The sequence below is a fragment of the Photinus pyralis genome, unplaced genomic scaffold, assembly GCF_008802855.1.
Source record: "Photinus pyralis isolate 1611_PpyrPB1 unplaced genomic scaffold, Ppyr1.3 Ppyr1.4_LG1, whole genome shotgun sequence".
Classification (NCBI taxonomy): Eukaryota; Metazoa; Arthropoda; class Insecta; order Coleoptera; family Lampyridae; genus Photinus; species Photinus pyralis.
Window position 1 is genome coordinate 21,343,270 of NW_022170249.1, and position 27,290 is coordinate 21,370,559.

Consider the following 27,290-nt stretch of genomic DNA (forward strand, 5'->3'; position numbering starts at 1 on the left):
AAAATAATAGTAATAATCCATAACAATGCTGATTATTAAGTTCTATTTTTGAATAATAAACTTAAATTATTTAAAAAACGGCTGAATAAAATACTGGCAAACATATTTTTGGAATCAGGATGAAACGGGTTTTCAGCCTGAGTAAAAATATACAAGGTGTTCCATTAAGTAAACAAAATAAAGTTAATTAAGCTTGGCGATGGTCATTTGTTGTTATTGATGTGTTCAAAAGAAAATATAGAAAAAAACACACAACTTTTGTACAAAATATTTTGCCTATCTGTTTTAATAAACTCCGTAGGTGGATGTCAAAATATATAGGGTAGACCGGGTAAAAACGCCCCACATTTTGAAAAAAATTGATAATTGGCACAAAAAAAATTTAATACCAAATTTTATTATATAATATGTAGAAGGTAACATTAATCTTTCACAAAACATATAAACGAAATTGTATTCTTATATTTTAGCCAAAAAAACAAAAAAAATTTTTTAACCCGCACTGGGGCGTTTTTGCCTGCAACAATGTAAAAACGCCCCACTATAGATAATTATACTTAATCAGGTCTATCCTCTTTGGTACACTTATTGCAAATGTTTTTGTTGCTGGTACATGTCTCATGAAGCCAACCAGAACACTTGTCGCATTGTATCCAGTCAACTTTTGATTTGGTTGTATAATAATAATCACCACATTCTATGCAGAAGTCTTCACCTTCATCCGACACTTCATCATCCGTCGAGCTTAAGACACGGTTTTCCAAAGAACTGTCAGAAGAACTAGAAAGTTGTCTTCGTGGCTTAACAACTCTTTTCTTCTTGTTCGAAACAGTTTGCGTCCTTCTCTGACTTACGTTTGTACAAGGTTTGTTTTTCTCAGCCTTTTTACTGGCATTTGCTTCCTTTTTTTCAGAAAATACTCGGCGCTTTACACGATTTTCTGGGGACGTTAGTTCAACAGCCGATTGTTTTCTTTTGGAGACTCTATGAGGGATTAGTGGAAGCGGCTGAATTTCCCTTAAATATTTTGAGGGAGTTTCCTTTTCATCCGCCGCAGATGATGCCACAGTTTTCTCTCGATTCGAGGGCCCAGGTTCATTCATGGCTTGCATCAAATTTTGCTGCTGCGTGGGTTCCGGCGGAGTTGATGGCATCGGAAAATTTTCGTCTTGGTAAGGTTGAGTTGTATTCTCTAAAGATGCATCGGATATTGCAAAAAAATGATCAGGTATTGCGTGGGGATTAAACGGATGTATTCCACAGGCTTTAAATCCCGAGATTGCGTTTGCTACTGTTGCAGATTTGCCCCATGCGACACCTATCAATCTAGCAATTGTCGTTCTTGATAACTTTCTATCCTTGTTCTGAATCATCCAACTTTTCGCTTCTTGAAAAAAGTACGTTTTTAATGGTTTAAAGAAACACCTATCTAGTGGCTGAAGTGCCTGCGTAGTGTGGCTTGGCAGACATAGAAGCACCACATCATTTTCAGTGGCCAAGTCTAATAGCTCGATTGCATTGCAATGCGAGGTGTGGCCATCTAAAATAAGTAAGGCTTTGCCCGGTCTCTTTTTGGGCAAAAAACATTCCCTGAACCATTTCAGAAACAATTCAGCATTTATGTACGACGACTTCTGATTCATAAACACCATCGAACCTGGCGGGAGTCCATCAGAAAACTCATCTTTTTTGTATTTCCCTTTGAATATTACAACGGGAGGTATATAATTACCCTCCGCATTGCAGCATGCAACCAAGGATACATTCTCTCCCTTCTCAGAGCTGGTTAATGAATAAACATCTTTCGCACCTTTCGTAGCGACTACTTTACCCGGTTTGTTGTTTATCTGTATCCCCGTTTCGTCGACATTATAGATTTGCCCGGGCTTGTCAAACAAATCGTTATTAGTGCAAATTTCTTGAAGTAATGTAAAATAATCGCCTACCTCCTTCCTATTCATTCCATTTGCTCTCGCTACAGACAAACCTTCGGATTTTCTAATGCTTAATTCTTTATTTCTATACAAAAATCTCTTAAACCATTCATCTCCAGCTCTTTCCTGAACTTGTGAAAATCGGTGGTTAATGTTTAATTTTTCGGCAAATTTGTAAGCCATACTTCTCACGGCAATAGCATCGGGGGCAAAACCGATCTTTTCCAGAGATTTGATATGGGCAACAAGTCTTTTCTCGTGCTCTGGCCCTAATTCTGGTCCTCGACCTAGTTTTACAATGGAGCTTCCACTTTTCAGATGTCTTCTCAGTGTTCTGGAGGAAATTCCGTATTCGCGACTAGCTTCATTTACTCCCATCTCGTGTGAATTAACTTTATTCATCGCCTCTGCCAAAGTATCTTGACTGAAGTTAGCTCTAGTTGTCTTTCTTACATAAGTTTTGCCCATTTTCTGGAAATACAATTGCAGAATTTAGTGGGGCCTATTACCCTAAGATTTGCGAGGCGTTTTTCCCAATGACCGGTGGAAAACGCCCCATCGTGCTAACCAAGTACTTGTGCACCGAACAGAGGCGACCGCATGGCAAATTGTATGGTTAGGAACGTAATATACAACACCGGTCACGAATCAACAATATCTAACTACGTTTACCAGAAATAATTTTTTACTGACACTTACCAACAAATTTTGCAGGTCGCAATTTACAAGACACTACCGTTTTTATTTTATTTCCAACAAACTAAACCACAACAAGTAATGCACAATGCGTCATACACAAATGTAACTGGCTTGTGGTGTCTGTATCGCCATCTATCCAAAAGCAATTGTATTTTTGCAGGTGGGGCGTTTTCGCTGGTGGGGCGTTTTTGCCCGGTTTACCCTATGAAAAATAAACAAAAATAGGTAGGTACCATGTAAAAAGGGAAACTAAAGGTAGAATTCGTCTTGACAAGTACAGACGAGCGGACGGACAAATGTAATTTTCACATTTCTGAAATGGAAAATTACATTATAAGGCGAGCCTATGCGCACTAATGATTACTGAAATATAACATATTAAAATATGGACTTGCTGAAATTCCGTTATATGTTACACTTTTTTCATCAACTTAGTATGTGATATTCCATAAACTATACGTAACATACTAGGAAGATACTGTAATAAAACACAACTAATAGGAACAGGAAACCTAAAAAAAGTATGGATTGCCTTGTAACATGCTCTGGAAAATTAAATAGTAAATTTCCCATATTATGGTAAAATACAGTATATCTAAAGTCTTGCTTTTTTGCAGTTGAAGAATGGAGAATCACTTTATGAAATGGGTTAATTTACAAGTTCCTCGTGTTATGCAAGAATAAAAATTGGAACTTACCTAAATCTATCATGAATTCATCTGTGAATATTAATGGTAAATTACGGTAGATGTTACAGTAAAATTTATTTACAAATCGTTAGGTATTTTCACAGAACTTTACGTTGGTTATAAATAGCCAACGTAAAGTTGTGGAATATTACATAAACTTTTTTTACCGTGCAATACAAAAAGAAAGGAAGATTGGATAAAATGCGTTGCATGCTCTCGCTGGCTCCATGAATATTGCACCAGCTTTCCTACCATGTGTATGTTCATGTGTATGTTCTGCGGAAAGAAATCTGTAAAGATATAAATCGCTAAACTGTCACACATTTACCTTTTCTGGAATTCATATTTTATTTTACGAATACTTCATTAAGTTTTTTTGTTATTTTAGACTTAAATAAGATGTATATATGTATTTTATCTTTTGTTACTTTTTTTCATGGAAGGTGTAATAAATTTGACATAAAAAAGGGTTGGCTATCTCTACCGCATTGACAAAATATGTAATGGTCATCTCACCCTTACACCAAGGGAGAGATGGCCAGTTTACATATATTTATTGGAGCTGCTCAATGTCAAACAGTTTGAACTAGTTTCAATTAAATCGCACTAACTTCATAAAACAATAATTCAACAACATTTTGGTATCAATTTCAGTACTTAACTGTTTCGCGTTAACTTATAAACAAACAAAAAGCATAAACCTGGCCATCTAACCCCGACTTACCCTAAGTATTTCAAGTGTTATTGTTATTGGCGTGTCGTCCATGTTGGTATGACCATAGGCTCCGCCCAGAGATGGGCGTCGACGCGTCGACTTTAATAGCGAAATCCATTGGACGGAAAAAATCTGCGCTAGGTCGACACTCGAATTGCGCGAGTTGTATCAGCTGATCTCAATAGTGCGTTGTCAATGGAGTTGGCACGTTGCATGTTGAATTCATGGTTATGTTTATTAAAAAAGTTAAAAATGGATTTATTGCAAGTCAAATTTCAAATTAATGACGAAATTATAACGTTCAATATACCAGATAACGACTCTGATATATTATTCATAATTACAAGTAAGTTAAATCAATGTGAACGTATGTAAATAAATCGGTAATTGATTTCAGATGATGATGATTTTACAGTAAATTATCTTATACAACTAATAAGTAATAGATTTATTTCCTTAAAGGAAGCGTTAAGTACTATTTACAGGGTTAATGAAGATGATTCGTAAGTGCCTGTAATTGTGTTAGTGTAATTTTTTTAATGTAGGTACCTACACTGAGGAAAAAAGATGGTCAAGTTAACAATAATCATGTTAAAACTACCATGAATTATGGTAAAAAAGGGGACAGCATAACATGTGTGTTACAATTACAATATAGCTCGGGTAAAGGAATTATAGTAGATTTAACAATTAAAAGTTTAGTTAACACGAAGTTGTCTGATAAAATTTACCATACATATAGCACACGATTGTATTTAAGTCTTGTAAATACTACAATAGCGCATGTAGTATTAACTTGACACCATCTTGTTGACATTACGAAATATCAAGCAGAATTAACCCACTCCGATTATCACATATACTATATATTGGCGGGTTGTTTGGTTGATTTTGCATCACTGAAAAGTAAAATTAACTTTCCATCTGTATGGTCAGTGATCCGCTTTTAGTGAATTTTACCGCAGGTACTGTGAAATCAACATGATATTTTAATGAGTTGAACTCGACGTGTCATGCAAAATTTACCATACATTTTGATTGTTTAACCAAGGATCTAGTAGAATTACCCTTTAGGAATCATGTCAAGTTTACTACGAGTTGACAGCCATATATAGTTGAGCCTGCATTGTTTATAAAGTAAAATTGCCTTTCCATATTATGCTCTTTCAAGCTTCGGATTTTTGTAGCCTTTGCAGTCCACACAGAGAAAAAGGTAGAGTAGTATTAACCGCATTAGAGTTGTATGTATCTCAACGTAATGTTGTATTTTGCCAATCTCATAGTGGTTTATAAATAATGGTTCTTAAGGTACTGTGAATATTCTGCCCACCAGAATTTCATTTTCTTGTGAAAAAAATAAGATGTAATAATAGTTACCCAATAAAAATTTATAGTTAACACACCAGTATTTCTATGTATTTTATTACCTGTTGTAATTATTTTGTATAGGTTAACAGTAAAATCTCTAGTGTTTTCAAAAAAATTGTGGTAGCGTACTGTGTAATTAAAATTTTGTTCTCTAGAATAAAGCATAGCTTTTTTTGAAACACAAGTTATTTATTGACAAATACATATTTGATAATTGTTACATACACTAGAATGATAATAATTAATTTGATATTAGCTGTTAATAAGCTGTTAATTTATTATTAATTTATTGCTGTGTAGCATAACCCACACCCATTAAATATAATAAATTAATTGCCTTAGAGGTATCCATTAAAGGTGTAATAATTAATTCACTTTTTGAGAGTATGCTTATTTATTTAAGAAAAAATAACAAAAAAATTAACATAATAAACAAAATCATTCTTTTATATCTAGTAATAAAAATATCAGTCATATGAGGAACAAAACTATATACATACCTATGTTTATAAAAATAATTACAAAAATATTTAACTTTTGTTGAATTACAAAATCTCGCTACAATTTTTATGTAGTGCTAAAGGAATGATATTTTTTAAAGTCTGTAAAGAAATTAATTTTAAGTTTCCTGAAATATTCACATTTGCAATAATGTAAGCTTGAAAATGTGTGGAAAATCCATGCACATCTAATTTATTACAAAGAAGAGAAATATTTTTAAAGCGATTGCAAATAATGTACTTAATGAGGTAAAAATCAGGGTCTATATCGTTTGATGGTAATGGAATTGACGTATTTATCTTAAATCGTACCCCATTAAAATCCACATATTCAAGAGCAGCTGTTATTTCTTTTATGTCATAATAATTAAGTTTCTTTAGGGATTTCATACTTTCATTGCTTGGAGGCCCGAGCACAAGTTCATCCTGAAACCCTTTATTTGATATAAATTTGTAACACAGTTTTAGCTGATGTCGCAAGCTGATTGTTTTTATAATATTTTTTCTTGAAGCAACAATATGTGCATTATTCTTTCCAATTCTATGAAATCCTTCGAATCTAATAGAAGAAAAGTTACGTAGTGGACCTACTCGTCTTATACAGTTAGGGTAGTGAATAACAAAATGATGTTTTGGTTTTAGCTTCTCTCTTGATATTTCTACATATAATTCATGATGCTCAATTATTATGTGTGTTAAATAAGTAATTTCATTTTTACTAACTACTCTCTTTGTAACGATACGAATAATATCGTATAAAAGTGCAAATAGAAGCCAGCCCTGATCATCGACATCTACAAAATCTCCTATTAAACATGGTAAGTAAGTCACAAAAGATGACATTTCACTAGCGCTTAAAATAAGTAATTTTCGATCCAAATGACTTTTTTTTATAAAGGGAATACGGTTTCCACAATCAACCTTATTTTCATACTCAAAATATTTTATTCTTTCATTTAACTGATCTAACGTAAAGTATGACTTTGATTTTATAAAGTAGTATAATAAAAAACCTAGTTCATATCTGCAGATGCCTTCAAAAAGGTCATGCATAATATCAAAAGTAATATTAGTGGTACAATGATAACTACTCAGCGTATTCCACCTACAAGGATCTTTTACTCCATTTGACTTTTCTTGGCTATGTAGTAAATAATTCTCAGGGTTTCTTATTTTGTAGTTTCCTTCACATTTCATAACTTCACTCTCTTCTTTTGTACAATAGCATTTACGACAAAAGTTCCCAGCAGAAAAGCTTTCTATTAATCCGGTAACAGAATTAATACCTAAATTGTCGCCGAGTATTAACGTTAAAGCAAAATATACTTGAATACTTTTGTTGTTGATCTCAATATAAATTCCATCATTTTCTAAAAACGCTAATTCGTCAATAAATGGTTTAAATACATCTTTGTTACCATAAGTTGTTCTATCGTTAGAATGAAATAAACCAAAAAGGAATATATTCTCTAATTGTGAGGCAAATATAGGAGGTATTCCCAAAATTGAAACATATACTGCTCCGATTTTGTATACACCTGCATGAGTGCCCAAAGGATTACAGGACTCATAATCATCAAAAAAGAGTAATAGTGGATAAATGAGTTTAGAAATGTACTTGTCTTTAATACTAAGCCACATATCTCCGTTAAAAAATGAACTGTAGTAATTTTCGCTTACACACATTTCTTCTTCAGCAATATAATTGTTGATAGCATCAAACACATTTGGTAGTTGCAGAAAAAATCTTAACACACGTCGCAGAGGAACTATTTCACCTTCGCAACGTTTGTACTGTAGATCTGAACCTGTGCTACTTTTATCTAACCGATAACCTATTAAAAAGGGGATTGATTTAACTAAGCAATTACTATTTTCAAAATACTGAAACCTTTTATATTCTGTAGTTAAGTTTTCAAATGGATTTTGTTTTATGTAATCAACAATTTTATTAAGTTCTAAACTATTGTTGCAGGGTGATAAAATATTTGTTACCCTATCAACAATGTTATCAGTGAAATCCGAAAAGAGACCATTACAGTTTTCTACTATTTGCTGAATAATTTTCCTTGTTATATTTTTGTTATACAACTCTGATACAAAACGATGTACTAATTCGTGTGCTGCTGTAGAAGTTTGTGAGAAACTTGGGGCGCAACTTGCGATAGAATCGTCAACAAATGCAACATTTTCCGTCATAGAGATCACGTCATTATTACATACACTATTTGCGACATTACAATCGGGCTTTTCGACTATGTGTGGAAACTTTGCATGAATCCTTTTAAAGTGCTTTTCAAGAACATAAATATTAGTGTAAATACGAAAACATATCGCACATTCAAAATTTTCACTATATTTGTGATAAAACTTTATGTGATTTATTAAATCGTCAAATTTAATTTTTTTTTTGCAGATTACACACTTTAAGTTTTCCATTCCTTTGCACCTAACACACAGGCTTATTTAAAAGTTTTTAACTGGTTAACAATACTAATAATAGCCGGAATTTTATGATCGTACTTAGTTTCAATATTGTAAATAGCCCTTTGTATAAAGTACCACAAATGTTCACTTTCAGCTGTATATTTCAAATTTAAAACCATTGTAAACTTAAAGCATGTATCGATTCCTTTCTTTATCGATGGAACTAAATACAAATTTCCATTTATGATACATACAATTTGTTTGACATCCAACCCTTCAATTTCAACAATCATATACGGCTGAACCGGTAAACCACTTTTTTCATGTTCTTGCTTTCTCTGTCTTATTGCGGCGTCGATGTCACCAATATTCTATAAGTAATTACTTACTGTTAAATACCTAAACAAAAAACTTTACACTCTTACCTCTACTTTTATAATTATTCCATTGATAGCGTCGTCACAATTAGGTTTCCATTGTTTCTTCTTTTTAACTAATCTCGTTGTACATGGAATTAGAGCCGATAACAATAGAAGAGCAGTGTATGATTTGTAATCATCCGTAGTAGTAGTGGATTTAAAAATTTCAACCCAAGGTTTGTCACGAATTGACAAATGTGTCTGTCGTAGCTCGATTACTTTAGCGACTACTTGTTCGAAATTTAATAATAGATTGTTATAGTTTTCAGGATAAATTCGTTTAAAATCGTCTTCGATCTATATAATATGAAATTATATTTGCGTATATAGAAGTTGTTTATTTACAAACCAATGTATATCCCAAAGGATTTCTTAGAATTGGCCAATCTTCGTAAATTTGTGCAACGTCTTTTTCATCTGTTAAAGATTTGTTTCGTAATGAAAATGTTCTTCTCCAACAGGATTGGACATCATTCCACGGCTCAATATTATTTTTTAACCATACATAATCATCGTTGTGATTAAAATCTGTAATCAAAAAGTCATTATATTTTATACAAATATTTACAGTTTTTCATTTACCCTCTGAAATGACTTCTTTTTCCGGTGAACAGCTAGAATGTCGCATTAAAGGAATAACTCCCGCTTTTCTTAAATAGGTAAGCTTGTTCTTGTACTTATCCACTAATTTGCCTCTAGCAGCTTCAGATTTGTGGTCCCTTGAAAATTTTTTATATATACACAGAGAGAAATTTTGTGTTTGGTGTATCAATTGAAAATATGTTAACAATTTAAAGCTGGCAGAAACTCAATTTAGTTTATTCTAACAATACCATGGTGTTTATGTAGCAATATAATGTAAATACTGTATGCACGGATAATATGGTGACGATGGTTGTAAACTAACCAACAAAGACAATTTTACTCATCAATACCTTTTGGTTGTAGATGTGTAAAGTTTAGGTATAAAACTTATTGTTAACATAGTATGGTCGAACTTGTACACCTTCAAAAAAATTTTGCTAGGCATACAACATGCGCGTCTATAGCAGCAAAAAAATGATCAAAACAACAATATATTGTTGGTAGTGCTACTAAACTCCGTAATTAAAATACGTACTTCAGTTGTTGGAGTTACAATTTATATGTGTAAAGCCGCAAATGAATTTGATACAACGCCTACATAGTATAAGAAATGCAAAATCTGCAATGATTAAAATAACCGCGCACAATAATGTATTCGGTCACATATTTTAATTTTCACATTTTTGTGCATCGTGCATGCCGTAAAGATGGATTTTGTGGTGGATAAGTTGAAAGAATGGGGCCGGAGGACTTGATTGAAATTTTTTCTCGTAAGTACCCGATACATTTACCTATATTTTTGAGAGTTATGCCTTCTATCTATATCTAAAACGCGAAATTGCACATTTCAATTTTTAAGAAAAATGTTATACCTCCATTGCTTTTTATCACGCGTTCAACGTTCCTATTGCCATTGTGGTTTGCAAAATTTTTGTTTACAACGGTTTGCAGTGTGCAATTTCTACTCATTGTATGAACTTCCTTGTTTGATATACTTACTTAGTTTAACGACCTACCGTTTTTTTTTTAGAAAACCAAATCGACAACGAAGTTTTTTTAAATTTAACGGAGTCGATGATTAAGGAATTAATTCCACAAGTGGGATTACGGTATAAATTTTCGAAAAATTATAATAACATATTCGGCAATTCTCTAATAATTGTAAGTCAAACCCTAGGCCAAGCTCTTAATTTTCATTACAACTGTGATTCTGAAATAATAACCACGACAACATTTTTCGCTGTGCATAATTGTTTTTCTACGTCTAATATAAACTTTTAATTCAAGTTGCGATTGTTTTACGTCGAATAAGTGGGTACTTTGCTTCAATTCGTCGCCCTTAATACATTTGGAATTTGGAAATGTACAAATTATTTCATTTGATACAAGAAAGCAAAATTATAAATAGGTGTTTTTATCAAAAAAATAAAGAAAAATGTAGTACTTTCGGGAACTCATTTCTTCGACCTGTTAAAATTTAGTTAATGTACCTGAAATCCGAAAACGTAATATGATCAACTGTGGTTATTGTTTCCTGAACAGTGTGTTTGTGGTGGTCAAAACCCTGCTATTTTATTGTTTGTAGGGTACTGATGAGGAACCATTGTCTTCCTCATCAAGTACATGTACAATTACATCAGCTGATGTAAATGATCAAATAACGACTTTGTTTCTTCCGGTACCATCCAGCTCAATTGATGATGCATTAGGTAAGTGTACATATCATTTTGTTAAAGTTAACTTCTATAGTATATTTACCTAGATACATCAAATCCACAATTTGGACATATTAATCCGCAAGGTGATGCGGACGTAAACACAGATTTGCGCCAACTACTGGAAAAAGAGCGCGTACGGGGAAAGGAAATTTTACAAAGTTACAAACTCTTCAAAACATTTAATAGGTCTACACTAGCAGATATTATCATAGAAAATCAGTTAAAAGATGACCCCAATGCAAGGTATATCTATGTAATTATTTAAAGCGAGTAGCTAATGATGTGTTGATTTTTAGAATTAATTCCGCTACGTTTACGGAGATATCCCAAAAAATAGCCCAAACATTTCCTGGAGAGTTAGCAGGATCATATTATATTCCATACTGTAAATCTTCCGATGGAAGGGTATCGACAGCTAAGGGGATTTTATGGGATAAATATGTAAATAAAAGGCGCAATTTTCGACGACTACAAATAATCACAAAGAAATCCAATACATCTACCATCACTTGTAAGTGTTATTTGTATAGACTATATAATAAGATTTCTTTATTCTGTAGCACCTGTTCAACAAAGTGAAAATGACAATATTTCAAGTGAGGAACTTCAGGAGTTGGACACATGGCTGCGCAACAATGTAATGCCGTGGAATCTTGTCATAGAAAATTGGCAAAAAACGCTCCGAATTAGACAAAAATTTGAAACAATAGACACTTATTTCCGAGACTATCCTTCTTTAAGGCAACCTTCTGGGTATTTGTTGGTAGGAATTAATTTACTGAAAATAGGTACCTACGTGAACTTTTTTTTTTAGTTGGAACTTGACTTTGACGCATTATAAAGGAAACCACTTACTAAATAAGTGGCTAAATTTTTCCGAGCGGATACCTAAACTAGTAGAAACAAAAAAAGACAACACAACAGGCAAAAATTTTCTGAAGAACTATAATTACCAATCATATAATGAAAGTAAGTTTGTATTTATGTTAATTTAATAGTGTAACTAAAGTTACTTGTTTGTTTTAGGACAAAAAGAAGTATTGGGATTTGCATTATTACCGCTAATTATACCACCCTGTCCCATTAAATCAAAAAAAAGTGGTACGCGATACAAACCTTCGAAAGTCGAAACACAAGAAGCATTTTGTTGTATTATAGAGGTAGTTAAAATTATTTGTTAAGTTAAATTAAATATATATTTTTAGGATATTAGCAAATTAGAAGAAAAGTTGGAGAGTCGAAGGAATAAGCTCTTAACTTTTGGTGAAACATTACAACCATCCGTAGTTTTAGTTGGAACTGTAGACGGAATTACATCTTCTTACGTAATCATCAATGACACTCAATATAAATTGGAAACACCAATGAAAGCTGTAGATGTCTGTTTCAAGGTATATCATGCAACTAATGCCAAGTATCCAATAGAAGCGGAACATATTTGGACGTTTATACAGCAATATATTTATGAAATTTATACGCCATCGGATAGATCGTTTGTAAGTTTGAATGCATTCACTGATAAAAATGCTTTTTTGGCGAAAGGTAAAATTCGTCGTCAGTATCGATATTCGCAGTACCTTCGAACAAATTCACGTTCATAATGCGAAAATTGATATGAAATACATATTACGTATAAAAGAAAGACATTTTTTATCCAAAAATTACGTCTATAAACAACACAGGGTTAGACGTAACCATTTTCGACGCAAGTGGTCCAACTTCATCTGATATACCGCGTTATTAGCTTTGCACATTTGTGACGTCACCCCCGTCGTCTTCCTTAAGACTAAATTTGTAGTATATGTAAGGTAGTAATTGCTCAATGCAAGCATTGTTTAATAGTGGGTACTTCACCCATAGTAACGCGTTATTCGCATTTTGTGTGGGTTGCACTGCATTGTACTATGGTTTTTTCTTCAGTGCACGAAAGTGTCAAAGTGCATTCATCATTCTCGTAATTTGATTCAAGACCGAAAATAATGTATAAATTGTTATACTGATAAATCATAAATTACTATTACTGTTACATCAAATTTCGCCGTCAGTAACAACCACTGTATTATCTCTGTTTCTCGTAAAGCGTAATTTGTATTATTCCTAAGATAGTACAACCATGACTCAGGTGGATCATTTCTGGTAATGCGAAATTCGCTTTCTTGGTTATCTGAGTGTGTCTTACAGTGTTGTTTCCTGCAGTCGATTAAAGGTATTTCACCATTATGGTACTGCGGAATAGAGATGCGAAAGTATCTTACGTCCAATTTCGCCTTCAGTACGCCAACAAATATAAGATCATTTAAACATTTTTAGTTTTCAGCAGAAGGAAAATAACCGTGTTACAATCGTATATTGAAAGGTCATACGATTATAATACATCTTTTCATCTGATGAAGTGTCATTTTTCGCGTTTGTGCGTTCAAAAACGCTCCACTGTACCTTCGCGTTTCAAAATTGCGCCAATATCATAGCATAGTCGTCTTTACTCTGTATTCAGTCGGTCAAGTGAGTGTTAAAAGAGGGTAAAAAACAACTGTGTGTATGGATCAACTTGTGACAAACCTCCTTACAAATTGGGGGTTCTTCCAATATATTGATGTGTTTGCAGGTAAGTTTCATTTGAATTGTAATTAGTTAATAAATATTTGCATGGCACCAGTACCCATGGGCGCCTGCAAGATTCAGTTTATTTTTAAATCTGCAATGATTGCTTTGGTCTCCTATAATAGCATTAATCCAATGATGTTCTTCCTCCTGTGGGCGCCTATGGTTAACCTACGTAAAACTTGAATGATGCAATTCCTTTTTCTAGACTACCAAATAGTACAATGTATCCCGTAGTAAAGATATTTAACCTAGGTACTGCAGATATTAACCCTATTAATCTCAAGCTAATGAAATTAAAAAAATTGAATTTTTGTTTTTGGTTGTGGTTATAAATGGTCTTCTGACATTTCCTCGACACTCACTTCATCCCCTATTTATGTTACTGGCAATCGGGTTAGTCCGGTCAATTATTAAGAGAAGGCAAATTTTTTTAACGGCCCCGGAAGCTTAAGGGGGAGGAACTATTGCCACTTATGAAAGTATGTGAAAATATTTAATTATTAACATTGACCGGTCAACCACATTGCTCGTAACATATAAAGATCTTGATAACAATTAAAATTAAAATTGGAAAACAAATGTTTGGCTACATTTTTTTTTACTGACAAAATGATACGTTTTATGTTGTAAATTACTACTAATCACAAAAGAGCAATAAAATTTGTTAGAAATATTTTGTTGAATACTATAATACATACTGATATAACAGAAACAGAAGAGCTAAAATTGTTAATATAAACAAATTAAAGGGCGTGGTTCGAAAATGCACCAACGGTATTAAATGGGTTAATTGAGGGTACTGCAGTTACGTAAATAATTTTTGGAAATTATAATTACTTAGTTAAAATAAAGACTTTCTTTAGTGCATCGACGGGACACATTGTATTTGTATGCCTTCTTATTATTTTAAATATAAAGGTATACTAAATATAAAGCTGGTATTTTTGTTTCTTTAATTTATTTTGTGCAGTTCATGTGCATTATTTCATTTCTTTAACATTTTGGGCCTACATAATATGACAATAATAGTCTAATAAAGTCTATCTTATTGTTATTATTAATTAATGTTAAAACAAGTGTAAGAACAATGATTGTATACAGGGTATTTTCCGCAATTGACCTATTAGACGGTTATACAGGAAGTCGATGTCAACTTTGTTGTTCTAAATGGAAGGCTATATTTTTTATTTGACTTTTTCATTCTATAAGAGTATATTCTTCATCTAATGGTATTACATATCCCTATGCTTATTTTCAACTGTTGAGATATTCTATGTTTTCTTTAAAAATTGACGAACTTACTAGTATGAAAAAAACAATGATAGTTCCACTCTGCCACTTTAATTCCTGAAATAGTTTTCGTTTGAGTTGGTAGCATAACGGAAATACGAGTATTTCCATACTAGTGAGTTCAGGTCAATTTTTATAGAAAAAGGGAATAACTAAAAAACATAAAATAGACATAGGGACATGTAATACCATTGCACGAGGAATCTTCTGAAGAATCAAAATTCAAATAGCATTCAATTCAACATAACAAAACTGGGACCGACTTCCGGTAAACAGGAAGTGGCATGTTCTACAAGACATTGTAGTTAAATAGATCGTTATCTCTTACAGACGTGTGCATTTTTTTAGGATGATTGCCTTATTATAGTCTTAAAACGTTTAATACTTCGGTGGCGCCAAACACCCTGTATCGTCCGAATTAGTTTGGTTAAAGCTAAAAAAATACACATTTAACGATTTATTCTCATTTGCTTTTTAAGAAAACCGAATTGATACCACAGCACTGACCTTACTGACAGAAGGTGATGTCGCAAATCTAGTGCCAGTACTAGGGGACAGAGTTAAACTGTTAGCTCAATTAACGTTGTGGAAAGCCGACAATGAGTGTTCAAACATAAACAGGGTTAGTAAGCCAATTTTTTTTAATCAGTCGATCCTAGGGAGCTAAAGATTGCCAATTTTATATTTTACAAATATATCAACTTATATTATGGGTACTAGATGATATGTGCAGATAAATGATATTACTGAAACTATCGCATAACTTGATATCTGACAGATATTTATTTTGTGCATATTTTCTAGTAAGTCGTGTGCTTACGAGTATATAAGTACCTACCACGCTGAATATCACCGTGGTAACTCACCGTGGTACCTACCCACCTACTGGTAAATTTAAATCTCTGGGAACTTCCATAGAGGTAAGTTTACCAGGGGGTGTAAGATGGCTCCTTAGAAAATTAATACTATTATTGGAAAACTGCATTTAACTAAAATAATTTCAATACATGTATCATGTCTTTCACCGTTGTGTGAGAAATGCTCACTCGACGCTATCATACAAACTAATTTCCTACGAATGTGTAATTTTTGATCAAGGTGCATGATCTGTAGATTAGAATAAGTTAATGCATGTCGTTTTGTTTGTAGCTCTCCACTGAGAAGATTAGTATTGAGGGATCAGGTACGGATCCAGGCAGCCCCCAATCCTTCCTCACAAATATTTCGAGCTTTATTCGAGATAACTTTGTGGAATCTCCACTCCAACAAGTTGCAGCAGGTTCACTTGAGGAACAGAATTTGCTGTCGCCTCAACACGAGATTCCACCAACACATCCCACACCCCCAACACCTATCTTGGAACAAGATGATGCGGCACATGTAAGTTTTATTTCGTATGTATTGCAATTAGTCAAGTATACTTAGATAAGTCAGAAGCAGATTATGGGATTATGGTTTTACTATTTTATTTCAATTTTGTTGTAACGCTGATTTAATTAATTGTTGTCTTTTTGCTGTATGGCCTCGTTACCTGCAATACACTTATTTTATTTCTTCATTCAGGTAAGGAACGTTCTGCTAAGCAGTCTGCAGGGCCGTATTATATTAAGCAGCGAGGCTGCCAAAACTGGCCTTCTCCATCAACGACAAAGAAAGGAGATTGTAAAATTATTAATTAATCACGAATTTGAGCGCAATCCCCAAGTTCATATTACATTCGCACGGTTCCAAACCCTCGCCAGAGGCATTGCACAGCTTTTTAACTGTGAATCACCAGTGCTGTACTATACAGCATACATTTCTGCCCAACAAGGAAAGCCCAAGAGAAACCCATCCGGCAGTCTGTATAATTATTACTTGAGACAGAGACGTAACCTTATTAGCAAGCAGGCAGTAGAACCCTTTCGGAAGCGGAAAGGCACCTCTAGCTCCACAACCTCAGAGAACTCGGGAACAGAGAATAGAAAGGAAGCTCCCATTGATTTATCCACCCTTGGTGCGGGTAAGAATCTTGATACATATATACAGGGTTCGGCAGAGTGAGAGAGATGTTTTTGAGATATTTATTTATTTATATATTTATTTTCGACTTTACTTCAAAATTTATTAGATTTATTCATTACTGGTACACTTCTATGTGAGTATGTCAAAATAATCGATTTTTATGGAAGGTAGTGAAATCGTCCATAGTGAAGCATGGCAGGTGAAACTCTGTGAATTTCTCGTTATATAGTTTCAACAAAAGATTCAGAGACGTCACTTGATAGCTTTTTTAACAGCTGACTATTTTTGTGTATACTCAAATGTCAAATTGTACCTCATACCAGTAATAAATAAAATTAAAAATTTTTTAAATGAAGTCGAAAATAAGTGTATTGGCAGTCTGTTCAAAAACGTCACATCACTGTGCCATACCCACTAGATACCTACACATCAAACGAATCGTATAATGTGAATATTTTTCTGATTGTTTTAGGCGAGAGTGAAAGGGTAGAAGAGTCAATACTTTTCTGCCAAACCGCAGTGGAAGGCGCAACACCTTGGGAGGAAGTGGAACGCCATTGGGGTTGCACAACTAGGGCCCGGCTGGCGAAACTATATCATAATCCTGGGAATCTTCATGATTATATTGAAGAGTTTCCCATACTTAAGGGACCCAGCGGATATCGACTCTTAGCGTTAGATTATCAACGGATTTTTCCCGACAAAGACGAAGCCTTGCTCCGTGAATCACTGGAGAGTGTAAGCACAAAGATTCTTCAGAAGGCCGCCACGAAATGTACCACTACGAAGGACGAATTCCTTAAAGAGAACATTCAGACCTGCCTATCAAGTGTTGACGGTACGTTTAGCAATATTAGTTCAATTTAAATATAAAATAAATATTGCTATTACTATTATTTATTTTCTATTGTTTCAGAGGTGAATATCGAGAGTAAACTAAACACCAGCCTTCTCCTCCTGCCGTAGGGGAGACCGGGGACAATTGTAACATGGTACAATTGTAACAGCGGCAATATCTTCGCCCACAGTAATTTCAAACTCGCGCGCTTGCATCTGTTGGAAGGTCACAATGGATGCCATTTGCCACAGGAGTTTGAATCCGTTAGTTGCGTTACAATCGTCACCGCGTGAAGTGTTGTGTACCTATTTGTGAACCGTAAGTAAACTATTACCTACTCATTCCTTTTGTATATTAGGTGACTAAATGTTGCTTGATTACGTTCAAATCTTACCTGCACGTTGGTTAGATATTGTGTCATTCACTCCACACGCTATTAATCTCACACTGAAATTGATTCTTGGTTTAAATTAATAATTTAAGAAAAATGCATTTTGGGGACAATTGTAACAAGTTGGGGGACGTTTGTAACGTGTTACAATTGTCCCCTTCCATCTTTGGCGCTTGGTATCGGTTACTTAGCAACCATGCTTGCAGAGTATGCCACGGTCCAGGATTAGGAAAACAGAAAGGGGGTCTTCCAGCAAGCACACAATTGCAACAAGCAGCTTCCCTAGTCTTGGAAAAAAGCGTCTCCGTAAGAGAAGCCGCAAGACAACTTCAAATCTGTCATGTAACTGTACACCGATACATACAGAAAATTAAAAATGGTATTGAACAACCTAGAGTTGGTTACAATTCACATAATAGGATACTATCTCCAGAAGACGAACATATATTTTGTGATTACATACGGAATTCTTCTGACTTATATTTTGGACTTACGCCAACTGATGTTCGTTCTCTTGTATACGAATTTGCCATTAGGAAATCTGTTACAGTTCCCGAGCAATGGCACGTTACCAAAATGGGATCTAGAGATTGGTTCTCCAACTTTATGAACAGAAATCCAACATTGTCAATTAGAGTGCCAGAGGCCACAAGTCACGCTAGGGCCGTGAACTTTAACAGAGTCAACGTTACAAAATTTTTTGATAATTTATCTAAAGTTATGGATAAATATCATTTTGAAGCCGCCAACATATACAATGTAGATGAGACGGGGGTTACCACAGTGCAAAAACCGAGTAAAATTGTTTCAACTAAGGGCACTAAGCAAGTCGGGGCGGTAACTTCTGGTGAAAGGGGAACGTTAGTTACCCTTTGTGTAGCTGTAAATGCTATAGGCAACGCTATTCCTCCCATGTTTATATTCCCTAGGAAGAGATTCAAACCATTTTTCATGACCGGGGCTCCAACTGGTTCAATCGGAGAAGCCAATGGTTCTGGCTGGATGGACACAGACACATTCTTCACCTATATAAAACATTTTGCCAAATATAGTAAACCTTCACAAGAAAATAAAATCCTCCTGCTTCTCGACAATCATAGATCACATTTAGGGCTAAAAACTATCGACTTCTGCAGAGACAACGGAATCGTTCTTCTGTCATTTCCGCCTCACACTTCGCATAAATTACAGCCCTTAGATCGAAGTGTATATGGTCCACTAAAAACATATATGAACAGTGCTATGGACGCTTGGATGAAAAATCATCCCGGACAGACCATGGGGATATATGACTTACCAGGACTTGTCGCCGAAGCATTACCAAAAGCTACTACGCCAACTAACATCCTTAGTGGATTCAAAGTGTCGGGAATATTTCCTTTTAATAGAGATGTGTTTCAAGACTACGAGTTTTCACCCTCTCTACCGACTGACACCCCTTTAACCACCAACCTATACAACGCAGCAGAGATCCCCCAATTAGTTCAAACTGACCCTATTCCATCAACATCACGAGAATCTGATCACATCATTGGCAATAAAACACCAACGAAAATAGATACTCACCAAATAGACGCATTAAACAATTCCAAAGAATTATTGGAAACAATTCGGCCCTTTCCAAAGGTTCCATTAAATCTCAAGAAAAAAGTTATAAGGAAAAAGAGATCAACGGCAATACTAACTGAAACACCTGAGAAGATGGCACTTGAGGAAGAGGCATCCAAACTTCGAAAAAAGAACGCTGAGAAAGTAAAGAGAAAGGTGTATAAGAAAAAAAGTGTAGTTTCTAGTTCATCGGATGAGGACGACGCAGTATGTCTGTATTGCCTAAAGCCCTACTCCAATGACAAGCGTGGTGAGGAGTGGATACAGTGTCAGTCCTGCAAGAGCTGGTGCCATTCGGACTGTAGAGATGAAGAGGATAGCTTTTTCTTCTACTGCATCAACTGCAGAGATTAATATCTACCTATTTACCTAAGTGTTTGAGAATTTTAATTACTTTATTGTTATTTTTTTGTTAAATTACAGAAATGCATTTATGTTATTTCAAAAATTAAAAACGAAAAGTAATTCGATGGGTTTTATTTCAACGTAAATTAAGTTGTCACAATTGTCCCCAGGTTCGTTACATTTGTCCCCAGACGCGGTACAAATGTAACATGTGACAGCTATATAGATACAATATCATTTTTTTTAACAGATTATCCAAATATAGCCCCTACTTCGCCGACACATAAAGGAAACATGTCCTAATGCACCACCAAGAGTTCAGATAATTTTCATGAACACCTACAAAATGGAACTTGATTATTTAAAAATTGTTACAATTGTCCCCGGTCTCCCCTACATCTTTAATACGGGGACAACAACCAAGAAGAAGGGGATAAAAGTGAGCATTCTTCACGTCTCGAACATCGCAGACCTCGACGCTACGCTTGAAGATAAGCGACGTCAACTAGAGTCCTGGAATTTAACTTTTCAACCACTGGTTGTCGTAGTAGGCGAGTCACTCTCATCACTAGTTGAGTGCCTTGTAATAGTGGAACGGGTACGGTACAAATTTGATTCCCTAATTTCAGCGGTTGATAATACATTTAAAATTATACATGCCACTGCTGCAGAATATCCCCCTTTAGCTTATGACGTTTGGCTTTTTATTCAAAAAGGCTTTTATCGCATATCGACTTCATACGATAGACCAACTGCAGCAGTGAAAACTTTATTTGTTGATCTCGGCTTGAAGGAAAGATGTTAACTTGTCATTCTTGCAAGAAACGATTCCCCTTGGTGAAGGACCTTCTCCTTCACATAAGGAAAAATTGTTTCACTCATTTTCGTAAATGGCTGGCATACAAATGTGGTGAATCTGGCTGCTTCAGGCAGTTCACATCTTTGGATGCCTTCCGTCGTCACTTGAAATCAAAGCATGAGAATGTTACTGCAGATATAAATGTAGAAATAAATTCAAATCATAGATCAACTCCACAGCCAGGACCTTCTTCTGCTGGTGATAATGTTAAATACGATAATGTCAATGACGGAGTTCTAGAGCCCCTCAGATTTAATATTGTAGCTTATGAACATTCCATGAGAAATGTGGATCTGTCGGAGCAACTCCTTGCAATTACTTCTCAGTTCCTTGCGTCATTGTATAGTAACCCTGCCATTCCTCGTTCCACTGTGCAGGTTGTTGTGAACGGTATGCAATCATTTCACCAACAACTTTCTGAAGATCTTCAAGTCAAATTCCTTTCTTTGGTGAAAGAAGGAAGCACTTTTGATGAAGTCCAGTCAGCTTTGAAGGAGACTTTAATTTTACTTGATGACTGCTTGGAACCCCTACGGTCAGAATATAAAAGGTTTCAGCTCTTCGCATCTTTAGGAACTTACATTTCACCAATGGAAGTAGTACTGGGCTATCGTAGAGAAACACTAATGAAACACAATAGGTTAATTATAACTCCTCGGACATGCACAATGGAGTTGATTCCCTTGAGAAATGTATTGCTTAAGTTTTTTTCTATTGGTACTGTTTTGAAAGAGACTGTCGAATACCTAAAAGAGTTAGGTGGAGGGGCAACATGGGGTGGAGAGAAGAACGAGGAAAGAAGATACGACACCCAAGAGCCGAACCAATGCCTGGAAAATGTTATGCATGGCTCTGCTTGGCTGAACCTATATAAATCACCTTTTTTAAGTAATGATCCACTGACTGTTGTTCTGCCGCTCGTTATTTTCTACGACGATTTTGAAATATCCAATGTACTAGGGAGCCATGCGGGCATTCATAAATTAGGGGGTCTATATGTTTCTATACCTGCACTTCCTCCACATATCGTTTCTCAGCTAAACCACACTTTTATGTTATCTCTATGTCATTCTTCCGACAAGACCCAATTTAAAAACAAAAAAGTGTTCCAACCAGCCATTGATGAACTTAATTATTTGCACACTACAGGTATTACCATTACCACAGAATTTTTCACGGGGGTCATAAAGTTTAAGGTAGTCTGCTTAACTGGCGATAATTTAGGACTTAACTCTATACTTGGTTTCACTGAAAGCTTCGTCGCTAATCACTATTGTAGGATTTGCAATGCTCCAAAAAAATGCATGCAAAGTATGACTATCCAAAACAATGAACTGATGAGGGACATGAATTCATACCTTCAGCAGCTTGAGATGAAGGATGTATCCAAAACTGGCATAAAGGAATCATGTTGTTGGCTTGAGCTAAATGGTTTCGATCCCTTTGAACATACTGCGGTTGATGTTATGCACGATATTCTTGAAGGAACTGCTCGATATGTTATGACTTATGTTATAAATAATTTAATTTCGAGATCTATGCCTCATTATAACACCCTTATAAGCAAATTAGTTTCTTTCGATTACGGTCCGGATTCAGGGTCAAAGCCTACTTCTTGTATAATTTTGGAAGCTGCTAACTCCGTGAGGATTAAAACCTCGGCAATTGAAATGTTAACCTTGATGAGGTACTTTGGCCTTATTGCCGGTTATTATGTTCCTGTCGGTGATGAAACTTGGGAGTTATATCTTGCTTTGAGAAAAATATTGGAGAGACTGCTTAATCACAGGGTATATAGTGATACGGTGGAACAGTTAAAATATTTGATTCGAGATTTCAACGCATTGTATCGCCAGGTTTCTGGTGAAACACTGAAGCCCAAATTCCATTTTCTAACTCATTATCCTGACATGCTCCTAAAATTTGGACCATTGCGTCATGTCTGGACAATGAGATTCGAAGCAAAGCACAGGGTTTCCAAAATGGCAGCAAGGGCTTCATGTAACAGGAGAAATGTTTGCAAAACTCTGGCAATGAAAAATCAACTTATTCTCAATGAGTTGTTTCTAAAGAAATCCTTGCCTGCAAAGTTGCAGTTTGGTAAGAAAGTCCGCCTGGAAAATGAGCATAGTTATAGAGCAAATCCAGAAGTGAACTTTACGCATTCGGTTTCCTGGGTAAAAATGTGTGGTGTTTTATGGAAACCCTGTGGAATCATTACTGTTGACATATCTGAGGAGGCCCTTCAACCAGTCTTTGCAATCATTGACAAAATTCTGCTAACTGAAAACTCTAAAGTATATTTCTCATGCTTTCTTTATGAGACAATTACCTTTGACGACCATTACTACGCATTTGAAGTGAGTCGAACTGAAAAATATACGTATTTGCCCCTCGAAGATTTGCTTGCTCCTTACCCAAACACAATTACTGTTTCTAGGGACTGCAAACTTTTTATAACCCTAAGATGGGGAATCGATTAGCGTTACCGTCTGTAAATGTTTCTCCTAATTTTTAACTAATAATACCATAATCCTAAGTATTATCACCTGTTTATTGGGGGTTCCTTAACAATATACACGTACAGTTTTATTATATCAGTCACAATTTCACACAAGTCAGTTTTTTTTATATATTATAAAGCGGTGACAATGCAAACATTTTATCTTTCTATTTTTAACTAGTTTATCTACTATTGTTTATCGGCTTCAACAAAAAGCAAATTAACCATTATCATAGATTTTTATTTTGTAATTTAATTAAAATTGCACAAAGGTGAATGTCCAGAAGCCAATTTGGAAAATATATTAATTTACTAATTCTAATCTATTTATCTTATTATTATATAATATAAACCTTTCTGTAGTTCCGAAGTTCATTAACAATTTAGTAATAAACGTATTTCTCTCAATAGTTCAAAATGTCAAAAAGGTAATGCTACAATAATAAATGTTTACTACTTTTGAGTTATACATAATCATATAGTATATCTAGATATATAGATGATATTAAATATTAACATACATATAATGTAAAGTATCCAATAAATAACCCTTTGAAAATGTTTTTGTTTTTATGTTTGTTTCGCATGGTTTCCGCTCTTTTCTTATACTGCGTATTGAGTCCTTTGCAGTTTGGTCACAAATGCCTGGCTCGAGACTTACTGCTATCAGATTTCAGGATTCCAAAGCTATCGTATTCCTTTATAAAACAAAACCACATCATGAAACATATGTACCTAGGTACATCTTTTGTTTTATATAGTAGCATGAGAGCTATAGCATCCTTGAATCTGGTCGCGGGAATAATCGTGAGCTAGTCAAGTAACCGTAAGTACAAAAGACACAATACGAAGTATGAGGAAAGGTTCTATTCACTGTATGGTACGACGAATAGAGCGTTCAGAATCAGGTCATGTAGCATTCCGGAAAAATTGAATATAACAATAAGTAAGGTGAGATGAACAGTACAGAAGTCGAAAGTTAGGAAAACAACCGCTGAACACACAGTACCAGGAAAACGCAGTCTGAGCTATCTGCGACAAAAAAACGGTTTTCATGGTTTAAATTGTTGTGAAGGTAAGGCGTAAAACGACTCACTAATTGCACTTTTTGTCGTTTATGGATTTTAGACCGCCCGAGAATAGGTGTATATCACCGTACCAAGAGGTGCGAGACGAATGGGTATTTAGGAAAACGCGGTACCGCACGTTGCAATATTCCTATAGTTAAAGGATATCACGCAGATTTCGCCGTCACTAGCATTTATATAAGTGCTGTCCGTACGGCTAAATATGCCGTCACGTGATCGTTTTAATGACGTCACTCGCAACGTCATAGTTCTCACAGCGTCTTATCCGCGTCTTACCAGTACGGTTACAATCGAATTTCAACTTGTAAAGCGATATATACCTCATGAATGATGGCCGGTTTTTAAGTAGTCGTAGGGCGTTATTGTAAGGTAATGACGACTCCAATCGCGTACAATTTTTATCAGTGCGACTTAAAAGATGACTTCTTTACCGATACGATAAAATTCCTGAAAAATATGTAATTTTAGTACAGTACTATATAAGAGAACCGTATGTATTTACCATTTTTTCATTGGAGAAACGTGCTAAAATTTCTTGCTCTATTCTATGACGACGCTAAAGTTAAAGGTACTGATTTCTCTTCATAAAAAGTAGCAATCAGGCCAATCAATAGAGTTCGTTGTTCTTCGCTGAATTTAGTAAATTTATTATAATACTCGGTAAGCATTATTCCTTTGGGAGTTTCATTTAACACGTTAGCCAAAGGTATGTAATCGTCTGGAGCCGTTGAAGGTCGCCTGTAGGGGATACATCTCGTTGGTGTTGCTTCTCTAGAATAATAGGTCCGTGAAGTTGGAGTGTCGACTTGAAAGGAATTAAGTTCCAAGTATCTCATAATTTTGTACTCATTTTGTGCTAATTTGTGCTGCCAATTTAAAATTTTGTGCTCATCAGGTTAATGAGTAATTCAACTTTTTCTGATGACACTACAACTTCACGCTTGAGTGTCAACATCGATATTTTCAAAATTTTCTTTTACTATAATTTTGTGCTAATTTGTGCTGCTAATTTAAAATTTTGTGCTCATCAGGTTAATGAGTAATTCAAATTTTTCTGAAGATACTCACTGTAGTGTCAGTTAGTTGGATATTGCCATCGCCGTTTTTTTGGAAAAAATTTCATCAAATGTCGACATTTTAGATCATTTTAAGCAACTTCTAAATAATAAAATTTTTCTGCCTGTGGGTACGTACCGTACGTACTATGTACAGTGTGGTCCAATTTCGATGGGATTAAGTGGGTAATTTTCTTATTAGCGCAGATAAACGAAAACGGTTTTAGTACTCGTGTCCTTATTTTTTATGCTTATTCCATTACCTTTGCCGGAAATAAGCTGCCGTCTTTTGTTTTTTCACTAGAGAGAAAAAGTGAAAAATGTTGAAGCTAGAACAAAATGGCTTTAGCATTATTCAATCAGTTTTTAATGTAGATAACCAATGTCGTCAGTCGTTTGTTTCTAGACCTTTTAATAACCAACTTTTTATTTATTTATTATTGTCTTTATTTTATAGTGGGCGGAGTGTTAGCTAATTAGCTACTCTTTCCACAAAAAAACTTTTGTTATTATCTTTCAGGCAAGATGTATTAATAAGCAAAATTTATTGTAAAAAGCTTATTCTTGAAAATAAGTATGATAAATAAGTATGATGTATTATACATTTTAGGAAAGCTCGTAAAGCAATAAATTTTTTTTAAACCATGGTAAATTGTAACTTCAATTTAAAAAAATCAACTTTGAGTTACAACGCAGTTACTAAAAGAATTAGAAACAAACAAATCGTACAAAAGAAATAGGGCTGAATTTGTGTTTATGAACTTATAACATTAATCCGAATTATAATGGAATTTTGTGATAAAATGGTTACCCAATTTTCGTGTATAATTAGTCGTAATGACAATTATCAGGCTGAAGAACGGAATGAAGCCTGTGAATGCGGTATCTGTTTGCACAGCTTGCAATCTGTTTTATTTTAATAGATTTACTATTCTTAAATGTTTTCTATTTTTTTAATGGTAGAACCTAGATTTTAGCGCATTTTTAAACTTATGTTGGAAGGCGCAATTATGACCACTTTCTCCGTCCGTCCATGCGAGGGCGCCACTGCTCCTACAGTTTTCAATATATTTAGTTCGTTCTTCTTGAATTCGGTAGCTCTGTTACCTCATGACGATAAATGTGCGCATGCGCAATATCAATTTTCTTATTTATTAATATATTTTGCTGAAATTTTCACCACCTTTATAGTAAAGGCAAACATATCGCATATGGTAAAAATCAGGTGTGCGCATGCGCAGACTGCACAATGCCCGCATCCTTTTTTTATAGATATTTTTTGGAAAATTTAACCACATTCTAGTAAAGGCAAACGTCCCATATTAGATATGCGCATGCGCAAACCGCCCAATACTAACTTCCTTATTTTTAATTATAGATGCTTCTAATAACGAAAAACATAGGTCACATAACAATGGACTATGGAAGTCCCGAATAATGCATGAAAAATGCTCGCAATTTACTCGCCTTAGGCCCAAACCTCTTTACTTTTAACTTTTATGTCCACAGTAAGGTGCCTTTTGCGGCTTCGCTCTCTTTTTTTTATTACTCTCCCTTGAGCTACATCCAGGGGTGTATTTCCCACAAGGCGGACTAGTTGCGCGCCTAGAGCGGCAAATTCTAGGGGTGGTAAATTTTGGAGGAAACATTT

The 27,290-nt window shown here is 34.8% G+C and overlaps 5 protein-coding genes across 5 annotated transcripts; 3 read left to right on the forward strand and 2 right to left on the reverse strand.

The window, feature by feature from the left end:
* Positions 1–557: 557 nt before the first annotated feature.
* Positions 558–2,402, reverse strand: LOC116158605 (tigger transposable element-derived protein 2-like). The gene has a single exon (XM_031471417.1). It carries the CDS (start codon positions 2,400–2,402, stop codon positions 558–560), a length of 1,845 nt encoding a protein of 614 aa, XP_031327277.1.
* A 5,504-nt stretch (positions 2,403–7,906) lies between these two features.
* On the reverse strand, positions 7,907–9,424 carry LOC116159450. The gene is made up of 4 exons (XM_031472418.1): positions 9,334–9,424; positions 9,101–9,279; positions 8,758–9,048; positions 7,907–8,703 (listed from the first exon to the last, which is right to left on the reverse strand). The coding sequence occupies exons 1-4, from the start codon at positions 9,377–9,379 to the stop codon at positions 8,368–8,370; spliced, it is 852 nt and encodes a 283-aa protein (XP_031328278.1). The 5' UTR covers positions 9,380–9,424; the 3' UTR covers positions 7,907–8,367.
* Positions 9,425–9,506: 82 nt separating this feature from the next.
* LOC116158614 lies at positions 9,507–11,895 on the forward strand. The gene is made up of 6 exons (XM_031471429.1): positions 9,507–10,497; positions 10,922–11,045; positions 11,099–11,297; positions 11,351–11,565; positions 11,615–11,817; positions 11,869–11,895. The coding sequence occupies exons 1-6, from the start codon at positions 10,411–10,413 to the stop codon at positions 11,893–11,895; spliced, it is 855 nt and encodes a 284-aa protein (XP_031327289.1). The 5' UTR covers positions 9,507–10,410.
* Positions 11,896–13,528: 1,633 nt separating this feature from the next.
* On the forward strand, positions 13,529–17,918 carry LOC116158622. Its single transcript, XM_031471440.1, has 6 exons — positions 13,529–13,659; positions 15,428–15,570; positions 16,098–16,328; positions 16,512–16,950; positions 17,425–17,790; positions 17,869–17,918. Exons 1-6 carry the CDS (start codon positions 13,593–13,595, stop codon positions 17,916–17,918), a joined length of 1,296 nt encoding a protein of 431 aa, XP_031327300.1. The 5' UTR covers positions 13,529–13,592.
* A 359-nt stretch (positions 17,919–18,277) lies between these two features.
* Positions 18,278–20,143, forward strand: LOC116158632. The gene has a single exon (XM_031471449.1). The coding sequence runs from the start codon at positions 18,278–18,280 to the stop codon at positions 20,141–20,143; it is 1,866 nt and encodes a 621-aa protein (XP_031327309.1).
* The last annotated feature ends 7,147 nt before the right edge of the window (positions 20,144–27,290 follow it).

Excerpts from the sequence above, each read along its gene's own strand:
- LOC116158605 (XM_031471417.1), bottom strand. The coding sequence starts at position 2,402 with ATGGGCAAAACTTATGTAAGAAAGACAACTAGAGCTAACTTCAGTCAA.
- LOC116159450 (XM_031472418.1), bottom strand. The coding sequence starts at position 9,379 with ATGCGACATTCTAGCTGTTCACCGGAAAAAGAAGTCATTTCAGAGG. Across the intron at positions 9,280-9,333 it reads AAAAGAAGTCATTTCAGAGG|ATTTTAATCACAACGATGAT; the intron begins GTAAATGAAAAA and ends TTTTGATTACAG. Across the intron at positions 8,704-8,757 it reads GAATAATTATAAAAGTAGAG|AATATTGGTGACATCGACGC; the intron begins GTAAGAGTGTAA and ends AATTACTTATAG.
- LOC116158614 (XM_031471429.1), top strand. The coding sequence starts at position 10,411 with ATGATTAAGGAATTAATTCCACAAGTGGGATTACGGTATAAATTTTCG. Across the intron at positions 11,046-11,098 it reads CTCAATTGATGATGCATTAG|ATACATCAAATCCACAATTT; the intron begins GTAAGTGTACAT and ends ATATTTACCTAG. Across the intron at positions 11,818-11,868 it reads AACCTTCTGGGTATTTGTTG|TTGGAACTTGACTTTGACGC; the intron begins GTAGGAATTAAT and ends TTTTTTTTTTAG.
- LOC116158622 (XM_031471440.1), top strand. The coding sequence starts at position 13,593 with ATGGATCAACTTGTGACAAACCTCCTTACAAATTGGGGGTTCTTCCAA. Across the intron at positions 13,660-15,427 it reads ATATATTGATGTGTTTGCAG|AAAACCGAATTGATACCACA; the intron begins GTAAGTTTCATT and ends TTGCTTTTTAAG. Across the intron at positions 15,571-16,097 it reads AGTGTTCAAACATAAACAGG|CTCTCCACTGAGAAGATTAG; the intron begins GTTAGTAAGCCA and ends TTTTGTTTGTAG.
- LOC116158632 (XM_031471449.1), top strand. The coding sequence starts at position 18,278 with ATGCATTTTGGGGACAATTGTAACAAGTTGGGGGACGTTTGTAACGTG.